Consider the following 15,756-nt stretch of genomic DNA (forward strand, 5'->3'; position numbering starts at 1 on the left):
TTTGAGCTGAGATGGGAGGAAAAATGACTGATAAAAAAACACTTTTTAGAACAGACGGATGGACAGTTATTTGTTATTTACTCAGTTCAACACCAAGCTAACATACTGTATTATGTGCACTCTCTCTTGCTCTGAGAACGATCATTTTGCCAAGCTTCCTTTTGTATGCAGGCTGGAGTTGTTTGTTTAGTTTTAGAGCTTTGGCATTTCCTTTGGCTATCTGTCTCCAGTTCCCCCAACCCTCCCCCTTACACACACAAATCTAATGTGTGTGTGTGTTTTGTGTGTGACTCCGTAGGGCCGCCGATTCAGTAGTGACGGGACATTCTGAGACCATCATTGCCTTCCACATGAAGAACATCTCCAAGCAGGGAGACAAGTCCCACCTCCTTGTGGTATGATGACCAACATTTCATTTATTTACAAATGTAGATTCTGTGCTCCTTTCTTCGTGTTTCTTGTTAGTCAAAGTTTTTGAAATACAATTATTTTGGAGCTGTGAAGAACAAAACAAAGCCCTATGTGTGGCCAGTTTGTTTTTGGGAGGTGCTCTACCAGTGGGTTTGTTCATATAGTTACAGACTTTAATGATGTGTAGAAAAATGCAAATGCATGCAAGCTAACACACACACACATACACACACGCACACACACACACACACACTGACTGTTAATCAGTTTTGAATGTTGCAGAATGTGTTTGTTAAGTAGTCCTCTCCCCTGTGGTGTGTTAAGTCTTAATGAGTCTGAAAGCTAACGAGGCTAATTACCACACAGTGAGCTCTGATCAGCCTTGCTGAGAGTTGTAATGCACAGGCATTCATGCTGCATTGCTAATTGCAGTCACAATGCTTCCTTCTCTCTTACAGACTCCTTCCTCTTCCTTTTTATCAGACTTGACAGATCTGACTCTCTTTTGTCCCTTTTTTTTAAAATCCAGAACAATCAGACTGGACCCCACCGGAATGAAGGGAAACCCCCACAATCATCTGGTGTTGGGCCCCAAGACCAGAATCTGCCACCCGGCGCCAAACCTCCACAGCAGCCCTTCCAGCAATCTCAGCTTCCAGGAGGGCCCAAGTCTGCTGGCCTTTCCCAAGATGGAGCTCCGTCAACAGGCATGGACTCTAAGAGCCTACCAAGCAGCAGTCCTCGTAATCCCACACCTCATGACCGAACGCCTGGCAGCCAGACCCCGTGCTCCCCAGGTACCCAGCCAGGGTTCCCCCCAGTGGATGGATCCAAAGGGGGTGACCAGAAGCTTCTGCCCCAGGACATGATGCCTGGCATGGGGGATAACTCCGTATCAGAGGGCCTTTCCCAAGAGCAACTGGAGCATCGTGAGCGCTCTTTGCAGACGCTCAGAGACATCCAGCGCATGCTGTTTCCTGATGACAAAGATATGCCTGTCATGGGACAGAATGCCCCGCCGGCCGGACCCTTACCCCCAAATCATCCTGGTATGATGGAAGGAGGCCCCAAAAAGCCGGAGCACGGGCCTCTGCAGGCCATGATAGCACAGTCGCAGAGCCTGGGAAAACCTGGTGGCCCAGGAGGCCGTCCAGATGGGCCCCCCTTTGGGCCACCAGGTCCCCGAGATATGCCCTTTTCTCCAGAAGACATGGGGCCCATGCCGCCTGGAGGACCAATGAATTCCCACCCTGGGGGTTCAGGGGGGGAACAAGGGGATCACCTGAACCCTGAGCAGATGGCGTGGCTGAAGCTACAGCAAGAGTTTTACGAGGAGAAGAAACGCAAGCAGGACCAGATGCATAGGTCCATGGGGGATCCCATGATGCTTCACGGCCCACGTGGTGCCATGATGCGTGCCCCTCCCCCACCCTATCAGATGAATCCTGGGGAGGTATGGGGTCCTGGTGGGCCTGAGCCATTCCCTGATCAGATGGGCATGGGGCCTCGTGGGATGCCGCCACACATGCAGCGAATGCCCGGCTTCCCTGGCATGATGAACCCAGATATGGAGGGAGGGCCAAATCCCATGCCTCGGCCAGGCATGAACTGGCCTGATGATATGCCTAAAATGGGAGACAGTAGAGGTTTCCCGCCCGGACAGGGCATGTTTGTGGGTCCTGGGGGACCAGGAGGAAGGGTCGAGAGGTTCCCAAACCCACAGGCAGTGCAGGAAGCTATGTTCCAGCAGGGAATGGAGGGGAAACCTGGAATGGGAATGCCACCAGGAATGATGATGGAAAGGATGATGCGACATCCCGGACCTGGAATGGATCCAACCAATGGCCAGGGTGGTGGCATGTTCCCACGAATGCCTGGGGATGGACCCATGAGCCCAGCCTCAAGAATGGAATACATGAAGGGCTTGGGACGGGAGATGGGCCCAGGTCCTGAGTTTGTCATGGGGCCTGGGGGCATGGGTGGGGGCCCGAATGCAGCTATGATGGGGGGCAAAATGAGGGAAGCACCCATGAGTATGAGCCCTGAAGAGATGATGAAGATGAGAGGAGGTCCACCTGAGAACATGGGGCCCCAGCAGAAGATGCTTCAAGGGCCACCTTTCCCAGACCAGCCAGGCGACTTCAACATGGGGCCCAACAGGCACTACCCAGGCCACCCTCAGGGTCCTGGCAATATGAGGGGGCCAAGGGGTGGAGAAATGCCCTTCGGCCCTGATCAGCGACCCAACTCTGGCCCTAACGGTGGTAACAACCACGGCCGTTTGAGCCATATGCCCCCACATCCTCAAAACCAGCCCCCTAACCAGGGCCAAGGTCCTGGCCCCAACTCGATGCCCAATCAGAGGGGCATGGGGCGTAAACCAGCCGAACTCAGCATCCAGGCTGGACAAGGGGTGCACTCCCCTGGGCACAACCCCCTGAAGTCCCCTACTATGAGGCAAGTTCAGTCTCCAATGCTTGGCTCCCCTTCGGGGGCGATGAAATCACCCCAGACCCCTTCCCAGCTGGCAGGTATGCTCTCAGGACCATCGGCGTCAGCTGTGGCGGCAGCACAATCCATCAAATCTCCCGGGATGATGGGGTCTGCAGGAGCGTCTCCTGTCCACATGAAGTCTCCCTCGCTTCCGGTCCCCTCTCCGGGGTGGGTGTCCTCACCGAAACCCCCCATGCAGAGCCCAGGGATCCCCCAGAACAACAAGAACCCCCTGAGTATGACCTCACCCAACATGATGAGCAATGTAGAGCAAGGTACCCCTGATCTTAAGCCACACTTATATCAAATTAAGGTTAGATTAAGTACACACAACACTTGTTACCTGTGCTGATATTGCTAGAGAAGGCTGCTAAAGACCAGGACAAGTAACACAAAATGGATAATACATTTCATATTCAAAATAAGTGTGCTTTACATGACAATAATCACTTTACTAACACATTGATTATCTTCATTTTGTCAGTATTACCTAGGCATGCTTTGATTTTTGTACTTCCTTAACTGAAATGAGTTAACAAGAAACTGATAATCAAGTGATGCCATGCCTGGTTTTCTCCTTCCGCAGGTGGGAATGGCCCGTCTTCAGGTCCTCCTCCCAACTCCTCAGCGGGTGGCCCAGGCTCAATGTCTCACCCAGGAAGTCTTCCGTCCGGCAGCCCCTACGGCCATCCCCCAGAGCCCACACTACCCCAGAATCCTCTGTCCATCATGATGTCCCGCATGTCCAAGTTTGCCATGCCCAGCTCCACCCCTCTGTACCATGACGCCATTAAGACTGTGGCCAGTTCTGATGATGATTCACCACCTGCCCGGTCGCCCAACCTGCCTTCACTCGGCAACAACATGCCAGGTGCGCACACAAATTCATAAAGCCATTCAAGAAATATTATTACATCCACACAACTGTCCTCTCATTGTATTTCACTTCCTTACTAAGACATCACTTAATCTAAACACACATTTGATTCATTTATTTGGAATGACCAATACTGATACAACACCACAGCATCCAAATATTAGTAAAGAGCCTTATTATGTTTCACACAACAACACAAACACTGTGCAAGTATTTGCAACCAAGTGAATCAGTAGATGAATAAAACACACACACACACAAATATTAGTTAGTTAATTTTTTTATTTCTCTGCTGCCTCCTACAGGAATGGGTGTGAACCACCACCAAGGACACCCGCGTATGATGGTACCCGGTCCTGGCGGCCCCATGCCCGCTCTCAGCCCCATGAGTATGAACGCCATGGGCTCCCAGCCCCTCTCCCACGGCATGCCCAACCAGATGCCGTCACCGAACCCCATGGGTCCAAACATGGGCCCCCACCCTGGTGCCATGGGTCCAGGTGGCATGATGCCCCACGGGATGATGATGCAGCCTGGGGGCCCTGAACCTGGTATGGTCAACAACCAGATGGTACAAGGGAGGATGGGCTTCCCACAGCGTGGGCAGGGTTTCCCACCTGGGCAGTCTCCACCTCATCAGGGGCCTTTTCACAACGGTCCTGGGCCTCAGGGGCCTTTCCCCCACGGCATGGGCTTCCAAGGTGAGGGCGGTGGACCTATGGGCCGTATGGGTGGGAACATGCCCCATGGGCCGGGCGAACCAGGGATGTGTAAGCCAAACCATCACGGAGGACACGAGAACTTTGGCGGCATGCCTGGGGGGTTCAGCGATGCCGATCTGCATGAAGTAATGCGTCCTGGGGCCACCGGCATCCCAGAATTTGACCTGTCCCGCATCATCCCCTCGGAAAAGCCCAGCCAGACTCTGTCCTATTTCCCTCGAGGGGGAGGTGGAGGCGGGGAAGGTCCAGGTAAAGCCCCACACCCACACCCACACCCCTCTGGCCCTGGTGTCTTCCAGCAAATGCAAGGGATGATGGTTGAGGGCAACCCTAGGATGGGAATGCCAATGCAGGGCATGGGGGGCCCGCCGGGTCCTGGTCACATGGGGCCCCAGGACATGGGCATGGGCAACCCTGGACACAACCCCATGCGGCAGGCTGCCTTCATGAATCAGGGCATGATGGGACCTCAGCACCGCATGATGTCGCCAGGTCATCCAGGTCATCCAGGTCATCCAGGTCATCCAGGTCATCCAGGTCATCCAGGTCATCCAGGACATCCAGGACATCCAGGACATCCAGGACAACCAGGAATGCCTGGGCAGCCGGGAATGATGGGAGGGCCAGGGATGATGCCAGGGAAAGAGAGGGGGGGGCCCATGTACAGCCACCAGGGCCCCGTGGGGTCCCCGAACATGATGATGTCATTACATGGCATGGGGGGCCCCCAGCAGACTATGATGATGTCGCCGCAGATGAGGCCCCGAGGTATGGGGTCAGACATGGGCATGGGCTTCAACCCTGGACCCGGGATGTTCTGACCTGACCTGACATGGCCTGGCCCGGCCTGGCCTAACTGAACAGTGCATAGGGGAGGATATGAACAGTTGGATGTTTAGAATAAAATCCACCATGATTAAACATCCGTTGGCTGTCACAGTGGAATCAGCAGAGTGGAAATGGAGGTACCCACAATGCAACTGCTGCCATGATAAGTGGGGCAGAGCATTGATTCTTGGACATGGAAGTGACTGTTTTTGTGTGTTTGTAGTGATGGCTAATTTTGCCATCAGTGCCATGAGAGAATACAGGAAGCAAAATAGTTTTTGTTTTTCTTTTTTGGTTGTTTGTCTTTGTTACTTTTTGTTCGTGGAAAATTCAGAATGTACAGGACTAGCGTTCACTAGCGCAAAACTGCTTAGGTTTTTGTAAAATGTTTTGTCTGGACTTGGAACATTAACTTTGGCGTAAAAACTGACACGAATTAAAGTCATCAAATAAAGAATCAGGAGGTAGAGATCGAAGATGAAACTTTTTCAAATAATAAGGAAAAACAACAAACAAGCAAAAAAACTGAAAAAATACAAAACAAGTTCTCCTGACAAGGATTTTTTTATCGTAAAGGTTGTCTACGTAAGAAAAATACCAACAAACCCCACCAATCAAGACTTGAAAGGAACTTCATTTTGTCAGCATTTTTGTTTACGTCTCACTGATCGGAGATGGCATTTGTTGCTTTGTGTGTGAGTGCGTGTGTGTGAGTGTGTGTGCGCCCGTGCGTGTGTGTGTGTGTGTGCGTGTGTGTGGGTGTGTACCGTCCTCATGTTTAAGGGATTTCACCAGAGACTCTTCCTCCAGGTCTGTGGCTTCACACGGTGACATTATAGGGAGGCCGGGGCTTATCGCCAGGCCTGGGCACTCCATATGTTTACCTTGGGTCGGCTCAGACTATTTTAATTTTATTTGTATTGTTGTGTTTTTTTTATTTCCTTTGTATCTCCAGTGTATAAGAAATCGACCTATGACCTCATACAGATAATAGTATTATTAAAAAAAGCACAAACATGGATTAACCATAAAGGTACGCAGCGTTTTCATTCATGGGGGTGCAGGTGGAAGTGGAATCAAGCAATTAAGGCAATGAATGACTGGTGAGACTGTAAAGAACTATAGGATTTAAAGAGCATTAATGGCAGCTTAGTGGTCCTTCTGGACAAAGAACATTTGGGTATTTGGTGAAGCTGATTTAGTACTTCTTGGCCCGCAGTAATGGACACATTGAAAAGTGTCTGGCTTTTACATTGAGGCAAGATTCAAACTAGTCTGGACTGGCTGAACAACTTATGGCCACATGTCCAGAAATTATAGGAGGTCTCGTTACTGGTCTTTCACCACATTTAGTAAATTTGCCAGCTTCAGAGTGATGTGTGTACACACCCAACACACATCTTACCAATGAATTGAATTTTTCTATGGCTATGTTGGCAAACCTACATGGTGTATTTGTTAGCTCAATTTCACATTATTTTGTACTGAGGATGGGTTTCAGTTTTATATGTTGCAGTCCATTTCTATGGTCAGTTGAATTCTTATAAATGCCAATTTGTGATTCATGTTTTAAACTCAATGCCACACTGATTGCATCACTACAACACAGAGCCAGCAGACACTTTAAATGATCATCTGGTACTGGTGAAAGGAGCTTCACTGTGGGAAACATCAGAACTCCATAACGGTCGGCCATCATGGATATTCAACCCCTCCCATCAATGTGCATTACACACATAAAAAAACTGGCAGCTGGGGATGGAGGTGAACATTTTTGCTTATCTCCGGGCTCTGGACATACCCAGAGAGCATCTGGTTTATTGATTGACAACTGTGTTAGGTTTTTCTACCCTGTGTTCCCATTTAGCTTTAAGTTAAATGAAGCAGAGATGCACCATGGAACAATAGTTGTTGTGTTTAGATGAATTTTCAACAGCAAAGCTTTAAAGAAGTTTCCCTTAGAAAATGTTGGGGAAAATATCCTAGGAGTGTGATTTTGGTGTTCAGTGTTGTTATACAGCAACAATAAGAGAAATACAAACTGGTAGCTTTATTGATTTATTTGTTGCATCATCGATGATTCAAACTCAAAAAACATTTCTCCTTTTGAGGAGACAAATATAATCCCTATTATAGATATAAGGTTTCACATGCTGTCTAAGAAGAAGGCACCTATGTCCTCACAAACGTGTATATTCCCACTCACACGAAAACTCAAGTAAAATGCTCCCTGTCAAAAGGGACTTATTTGTCAATCAGTTTTGTTTGCAAGAGCACAGTCTTCAGTAGACAAACGCAAACTGCCAACACATTCCCCTGAGGAAAACGCCTGCAGTTATCATGGTAGAAATGGAAAGTAATGAAAGCCAAACAAAAAAGTGTTTGTCACCCGAAATGCTTTACCGCATGTCACTTGTTTTCCACTGTGCCTAAACAGTAACTAGTTCAAGGCTCCATCGAAGACTAACTTTGTTAACAAAAAAAGATCAATGGTTCACATGTACTGAGGTAATTCCAAAGACAGGTAGTTTATTCAGCTGCATACTTTAAGTTTTTAAGAATATATATAAATATATATAAACCCCCCTCTTCATTGGAGTGAAGATCGCTATTGAATGAGTACTGAGACTGCAGCTACTGACTGCTCCGGCAGTTTCCATGAAGATAGCCAGCCAATCAGAAGAGTGTGTGGATAGCACTAACTCTATTGGAGTGGACCATTCAAGAGTATTGCAGTGTATAAGTCTTAAAACACGAATGTCCTGCCTAAATGAACCAGTATATTTAAAAAAATAGGTAAGTGCTTCAGTTGCGTCGAAGGTGCAGAATTAGTTGCATACCATGATTTGTGTGTTTTATACATTATTCAAACAGAAAGCATTATTTGTGTGTTTTATACAATATTCAAACAGAAAGCAGTTTAAGATGGAATGGCATGTTTCTTCCAAATTAACTAACAGCTAACAGTTAGTGAAATTCCCTAATGCCACAGTGTTAGCAGATGGGGGTAGGGGGTGCATTTTGGCCACACAAATCCAAGGAGATTGTCCAGGAATGGTTCAGATGCACCAGAACAGCACTGTTTGTGCTGGTCCAAAACTGCATAAAGCTGGTACTGAGCACAAGTGCAACAAAGGAGAAGGATTTAAACAAATAATACCAATGTGGCATGTTCAGGGTTGGTCATGTTAAGGCTGACCTGGTTGGATCTTACTATAGAGAACAGTGCTTTCCAGATAAAAAAGAAATAAGCAAGTGTGGTTAAAGCCTGGTTAAGAGCGGATGATCGAGAGAAAGAGAGGGGGTGGGTTGTTTTGGTCAGGGTTTAGCAGGCAGGCCCTCCGTTTTATCGCACCGCTCCTTGTAGCGATCTATAGGCAGTGTGTAAGCCGCCATGGCCTCCTGGAACTCTGCCAATGGGCAGATCACTCCGCTGCAGCCTGGGATCTTCTGCTCCTGAGGGGTCAAGAGAGAAAGAGAATTAACCAACACCCGCCATCAGGACCAAGACTAATGCTAAAGCTTTGTGCAACAGCTACTTCACAAGGCACCAAACTCACACTGCGTTGATATCACTGTATTACCCAGCAAAGAGATTCTATCAGCTAACACTGGGGCTTCACCTTCCAAATAAAGTCCTTATTATATACTTTCATCAACACAGAACATGTGTAATATGATCTCACAATGACTAACATGAAGCTAGTTTTGATCACTGACATTGTTCCCTTTAAATGACCTGGTGCCTCTGGTTTAAGCCTGGGGTGCCATTGGTGTGTGGTTTGAGTTACCTGGCCCAGGTAGGCCACCTTGACGAAGGCCTCTTTGGTGGTGCGGTGCTCGAGCAGTTCCAAGGTGATGTCGGCGGCGTACGGCGGCCATTTCATGTCAAAGATTCCGAGGGCCATCAGACACGGCATCAGTGTGGTGTCATGGACGGAATACAGGAAAAGCTTCCTGTCACATTGCACGCACACACGCACACACACACACAGATCTATAAATTCAGCATTTCCACCCAATCAATAATTCCTTCACAATCAGGACTACAGGAGGGCATAACCTTCTGAAGTCTAAATTCTCCTTGAAAGCAGACAGTAACTGTTGATCATCCCCATAAATCCTCTTACAATCCAAACTCCGATGAAAAACAACCCTGCAAGGTCATTTCTCATTAACATGTAACATCCTCTCTAGGGGTGATGCAGGCAATGCAGGGGAAAAAAAGAAATGGGGAATTTCTGCCACCTTGTGGTGATGCCTTGTGCCTACATGGCACTTGTGGCATGGTTGTGCTCTCTCGTCCTCTACCTGGAGGAATGGCTCAATAAAAGACACATTTTGAAGGCTGATTGGTCAAATGAGCTACTACGCTCCACCAATAGGCAATGATCAACTGTTGTCAGGCAACGTTGGATTATTATCTTGCACTGTGAAAAAGCTTGCTGTAATGAGAGAAAGGGTTTGGTTTTCCTCAGAGAGAACTTTGTCTGTGACACCTAAGAGCATTGAAGAATACGATTTGTGTGTAGATCACTATTCTTATTATCCCACTAAAACAAAAGCCTAGTATTGAAGTCTCTCTCTTTGGCCTGGTTATTAACACTAATCAGTGTAGAGCAAATACACATGTCTGGGTGATTTTTCTATTCTAAATCTACATGACTACAACTAGAAGGACTGTTTAACTGTTTGAAGAGTAGTTAGCTCAGCTCAGAGGAGGGGAGGGGGAGGAGAGGAGGCTCACCTGTTGGACTCAGGGGATACACCTTTGACTTTCTCGTCCATGTTGGCCAACATAGTGTGAAGCAGTGGTCCCACACAAAGCTGCAGGTTCTCCCTAACATTACAAACCAACCGGGCAGAAGTGCTCACAATCACTGAGTATGTAGGTATGTTTTTTACATGCAATGAAAAAAAAGTAGTGTATATACTTCTTAGGGGTTAGTCACATTGTGTGGTTTCCTCTTCAAAAGCGCTTTGTTGTTGCAACTCACCTTTTACTCGGTTCATAGATATGGTAGATCATGTCCACAGCTCTCCGCTCCACTATGGCCCTCCAACTGTCCAACACAGAGGGGCAGGCCAGGCCATGTGTCTATATACACACACACACACACACACACACACACACACACACACACACACACACGTTAATTATTTAAAAACTTCGATCAACTGATACACTTTCAACAGGTGCATCTACGCACACCATCTACAAACACACTTTTTATCATCTAATTAGATAGACCAGAGTTTTCCACTCACAAATGACCAATGGTATGACATCCCGTGATAATACATTTGAAATGACACACTAAAGTAAGTCATTTATTTTCTTTCTATATTACTGGATACAAACTCTTCAGAAGAGGACTGATGTATGCTGTGCACAGTTGGTATTAAGTTACAACTAAATATTTGTGACATAATTAGTAGGAATGTGTAGAGTGTAGAGTAGTGCCAAGTCACCTCCCGGGCCACCATGTCATCTCTGATGAGGATGAAGTCAACATTTTTTTGGATTCCGAGTGCACCCTGGATGCTCTTCAGGTCCTCTGCAATGGCCGGCAGGGTAGACGACTCTGCCCAGCGGTGACTATCGGTCACACACACACACACACACACACACACACACACACACACACACACACAAGCAAGTCAGTCATCATTCACAGACTGCCACATTCAGAATATACCCATCACCTTATCTAGTCTGGCACTAGGGAAATTGACTTTCCCGTCCTCACAATCACTCAATTTAGTTTGACCAGATTATTTGGTTTAGGCTGAGAGGGGCCAATGTGCAGAGCTTTGCTGACACAGATGGTAAGGAACATTCCAGAGAGAGAACATTTCACATAAGCCATAAGTGATCCTCTGTCGGGCAGCCATAGCTTCTGCATGTCCCCATTCACTGAGCCACTCACCCACTCAGCAGCCTCAGCAGGTTGCATCCGTGGTAGTTAGGGTACAGGATCTCCTTCTCCGCCTCGGCCGTTAATATGGGAACCACATCTGCAAGTCAAATGAATAAGAGGGTGGGATCAGGTGATCACAGAGACACACTCTGAATGAAACCAGGGGAGACAGTAAAAGGTGTGAAAGTTCTTGTACAATGTTGATTGTACCTTTCTGCGCACACACACACACACACACACACACACACACACACACACACGTGTCAAGTACCCTCACCTGCCTGCTTCTGTTGGAACAACCCCGCCACCAAGCACTTGGCTGACTCGATAGTTCGCACAATGTTGGTGGAGCGCACGCTGCAAGAGTGCAAGAGTAGAAACACACACACATCCTCAGTATCTTGTCAAAAAAATTTTTGGTGACTTTTTCAAAACAAATTAGCCTAAAATATCGGCTATTTATCAGGGGAGTGAAGGGTGCTTAGTATTTAAACCACATAAAGCTAGTAAACTCACTGATGCACCACAACCTTATATGAGAGGGTAATTGTCTTAATGAATATTTTCCCTAGTAAGTGTAGTATCTATCACACAGTGTACTCACTAGACTTCAGCAGGGCTGAAAGAAGATGTCAGGAAGGGCACTTCCTGGATATACCTCGCCCTCAGCCTTTTGCCCAGATCATACAGCTGCTGCATGCCAACTGTGGTCAGCTGACCCGGGTAACTTCCCCCCTGAGTCCACACAATGCATACAGACACAGACAGATACAATGACTTTTTATAGGACACATTGAGCCATGGTTGAGCATAGAATGGATTAAAACTGATAATAAAACTACAACGTAACACAGAAAGTCTACTTTATTACACTACATTGGGAGCAAGGTTAACCACGTAATAAAACTTGAGATGAAGTTTTGTTGGGGTGTTACCGGTAGGCTATACCAACACAAAACTCAGCCTTGGTTGTAAAGAGCATGCCATGTAGCAAAGTGCTAAGCTTTTATAACATCTTAAAACATCATTGTGTCTGTTTAACATCGTCCTCAGCCTGAAACCTTCAAGTAATCTATATCCCCGATGTGTACGTGCACACTCTGTAGTACCAACACACATTTAAACATTACAGATGCCATAGGCACCAGTAGACATAGACATACAGCAATACTCAGAGTAAGCCAAGGCACACGCAAGATAATCAACCCAGGACCACCACACACTCACGGTAAGTATATGGGCTCGGTAGCTGTCCTCGACTGGTGATGGAGGTCTTGGTCCTCCGTCAAGGTCTGTGACCACGTAATCGATGTGGGTATGAGGGGGAACATCCAGGAGGTTAGGCACCCACTCCACCTGTGTTAGAACCAGACGTCATCACCTTGACTACAGTACTATTGCCTAAATGCAGTGGGCTACAATATAGATCAGTCAGGTCAATTCACACAGAAAATCAAACATTAAAAAAACATCTCGACTACGGAGAAAATAAATGTGCTGTGCTCACCTCTAAAACATCAGGGATAGATTTCAGCGGTGTTCTCGCACCGTGTCGGAAGAGCACTTGGACGAGTTTGAGTTCTAACTGCGAGGAGTCTTCATTTTTAGACTGGCACTGGGTAGTGGCCTCGAACTTTTCCTGAGACCAGAACAACGAACCGAACGCCACCGACCCAAGGCCAAGCACTCGAGCCCAGGCAATCCTCATTGCTAAAATGAGTGGGATCTTTCGTCAGAGATTGGGATCAACTGCTAAAACGGGAAGAGTGTCCCAAGTGTGCTCCACGAAGAACGTACAAGGGTCCTGTAAAGGAGAGCTGTAAAAAAAGGTTCGCTCCATCAGCCACACTCACGTTATTGAAAAAAATACGGCAAAATCCTGTCCTCTAATCACTTTATACAACACATATTTCAACAGAAGTCTAAAAACTTGTATGTAGTATTCACATTACTAAATGGCAACATAGGTCACATGTTATCTAACTGTCAACGTTACCAGTAAGCTATTGCTAAACTTAAGGCTACTGAAAAGTAGCGTAATGTTACCCAACGACACTTATTGAAGGTAGGGGAAACTGGATTTCATGTGGCGCGGTCCCTCCTTATTCAGCCTTAAGGACTCACCGTTATGTTGCACCGGTATGGGTATGCTTTATATAAAATTCATCCTTCCGGCAAACTCTCCGGCATGGCTATGCAGTGACAGATTCACTACACAAATTCTGAAAACATCTCATCGGCGACAAGTGAATTGGTCACTGGAATATGTAGTCTTCCTTCATACCTGCCCAAATCAAAAGCAGACCTATTCGACACACAAATATAACTACATTCCCCGACAATAATCAGGAACTTAACTTGGTGTTCGTACGTCATATCCTTTAGCCGGCTAAACCCGTAAAACTTAGACATTTGGCGCAATATTTTGTTTATACTATTGTTTGATGAGTTTATAACAAGACACACACATTCAGTAGTTGTTATGTAAATGGTTGATCTTGACTTAATGATATTGATGGTATGAAATGTATGTGGTATGTCAAGAGCATATGTGTGAATTGAATATATTTTGCGTGTTTCCCCCCCAGATGTGACTCTTTTGTTGAATAATTCCTCCACTTATTACCCTTGCACGGTACGGCAACGTAGGCTATTCACATGCCCTTGAGGGCGCTGTTGCATTATGTAGGGGAGAGTGAGGTAAGATGAGCCAGTGGGAAAGTTAATCCATCACCAGCATGTGGGCAAGTCAACCATACACATTTTTTGTCAAGTGACCCTAAATTTAGTCAATTGAGCCTAAATTCTCTATTTTCATCTTGCTGTGGAAGGAGGTGGTAAGCAGTTTTGTAGCCCATGTGGTTAAATCAGTCCCACATCACAAGTAACTTTATAATCAGATTATGTTGATGAACTGGCAATGTGTAAAAACATGTGAATGAATTATCAAAAGTGCTGCTCTGGGTTGCTAGACTTAGCACTTTTCCCAAAATGGCTGTGGGGCAAAATCTTGAGTCTTGAGGGTAAATTCAACTGGTGGTTCATCTTACCCTCTCATGTTAACATGAAGTCAAGTAAGATGTTTGGTGTTTAAATCATTGTTGCATCATAACAACGGATTATACATACTATTTTTATATTTTAGATGTAGCATAACAGCTGTCATGCCAGTTAATTACAGAAGAAAAACAAATAGGGGCTCCATATATTCATGTGCCAGGAGCCCTAGTTTTATATTGTGGGTGATGTAGAAGCACCACTCTGGTTTTGTCATTTTGAAAAGCATCTTCCATACAGGAGATATGTAAGTATGTATGTTATTGGCTATTCAAGTATACGGATATTCAGAACATTATGTGACATGTTGACTTCCATGTCTATTTCTTAATATAAAGACTTGGTAAACCATCCTTTATTTCAAGAACACCAACAAAATCAACAAAATGGGGGATTTTATAATTATATTTAGAATTATACATTAAAAACTGATTAATACATCAGTTAGTCATTGTTTTTCTCAGATGGCACAACTTACCCTGTCAACTTGGTAATTTAAGTATGGGTCAACATGAGTAAAAAACGGCTCATACCCCCCCCCCATACTAAATATGAATTATTATGGATCCAGAATTAAAGCATATTGAAAGCAATTAAGTGTTGAATTTTATTCAACCATGTTTGACTTAGCTGATAATAACTGTAAAACACACTGGAATGTTATGTCTGTAATGAAGTACAATTAGTTACATTCATTGTCAAACGTCCAGCAGGGGGGACTAGTCGACTTCCAATATCTCCATTGTATCATTCCATCAATACTCTCTCTCCCTGTGGTAAGGTAGTGCAGGGGTGAAGGCATGTCTTGGTGAAGGAAGAAGTGTAGCCAGGGTAACAGGATTAGTCACAGCTTTGTCTTTGGCCATCGGTCTTCATATGGTGCCATGCTACACTACTCACACCTCAAAGAGACCAGTGGTTCCACCTGTTCACTCACCCTCTGTCACACTTCTGTATAGATTACAAATCCCTCTGCATACCCCCCCCCCCCCCCCCCCCCCCCCCACACACACACACACAAACACTCTCTCTCTATTATGAAGACATTTGATTAACACAATTTAAAAAAACGAAATGTGTTGCTATTTGTGTGTGTGTGTGAGTGTTTGTATGTACATACAGTACATGCGCACATACAAATCTGTATACATCTTTTTTTTCTCTGAGAAGTATAGCATTTGTTATTAGTTTGTCCTGGGCAACATAATCATGTTATGATATGAGTCCCAGCAAATTACTGGAGGTCTTCGGAGAGGCCCTTACAGCAAACCAGGGCATCAATTTATTCAGTTCCCATGCGCCTGGCTGTGCTGAGGGGCATTATCTCACCCTCTCCCCCCTCTTCATCCATCAAGGGGGGCTAGGTAAACAAGACCTTGGGTCCAGCCAATTTGTTCGGACAAAACGCAGGGATTTTTGGGGACTACCACTGCCTTTGCCACTTGGC

General features: G+C 46.1%; 2 protein-coding genes across 5 annotated transcripts in view; one reads left to right on the top strand and one right to left on the bottom strand.

The window, feature by feature from the left end:
- Positions 1-6,350, top strand: part of LOC308365723 (B-cell CLL/lymphoma 9 protein-like) — a 33,083-nt gene extending 26,733 nt beyond the window's left edge. For all 4 annotated transcript variants that reach the window (XM_080839277.1, XM_080839278.1, XM_080839276.1 and 1 more), the window contains exons 8-11: positions 299-395; positions 941-3,179; positions 3,491-3,775; positions 4,087-6,350. In XM_080839277.1, coding sequence (XP_080695403.1) covers positions 299-395; positions 941-3,179; positions 3,491-3,775; positions 4,087-5,324 — 3,859 coding nt within the window. In that variant the 3' untranslated portion in view covers positions 5,325-6,350. The remainder of the gene's footprint in view (positions 1-298; positions 396-940; positions 3,180-3,490; positions 3,776-4,086) is intronic.
- A 1,026-nt stretch (positions 6,351-7,376) lies between these two features.
- On the bottom strand, positions 7,377-13,462 carry acp6 (acid phosphatase 6, lysophosphatidic). Its single transcript, XM_080839280.1, has 11 exons — positions 13,377-13,462; positions 12,760-13,069; positions 12,480-12,608; positions 11,857-11,987; positions 11,530-11,609; positions 11,262-11,349; positions 10,804-10,930; positions 10,329-10,429; positions 10,079-10,171; positions 9,123-9,288; positions 7,377-8,787 (listed from the first exon to the last, which is right to left on the bottom strand). Exons 2-11 carry the CDS (start codon positions 12,958-12,960, stop codon positions 8,650-8,652), a joined length of 1,254 nt encoding a protein of 417 aa, XP_080695406.1. The 5' UTR covers positions 12,961-13,069; positions 13,377-13,462; the 3' UTR covers positions 7,377-8,649.
- Positions 13,463-15,756: the final 2,294 nt, after the last annotated feature.

Source organism: Sprattus sprattus (genome assembly GCF_963457725.1).
Source record: "Sprattus sprattus genome assembly, chromosome: 5".
In the NCBI taxonomy this organism is placed as follows: Eukaryota; Metazoa; Chordata; class Actinopteri; order Clupeiformes; family Clupeidae; genus Sprattus; species Sprattus sprattus.

Bases quoted from the DNA above. Each gene is read 5' to 3' on its own strand.
- acp6 (XM_080839280.1), bottom strand. From the start codon at position 12,960: ATGAGGATTGCCTGGGCTCGAGTGCTTGGCCTTGGGTCGGTGGCGTTC. The intron at 11,610-11,856 runs GTGAGTACACTG...GCACTCTTGCAG, and splicing joins TTCAGCCCTGCTGAAGTCTA to CGTGCGCTCCACCAACATTG. The intron at 10,172-10,328 runs GTGAGTTGCAAC...TTGTAATGTTAG, and splicing joins ATCTATGAACCGAGTAAAAG to GGAGAACCTGCAGCTTTGTG.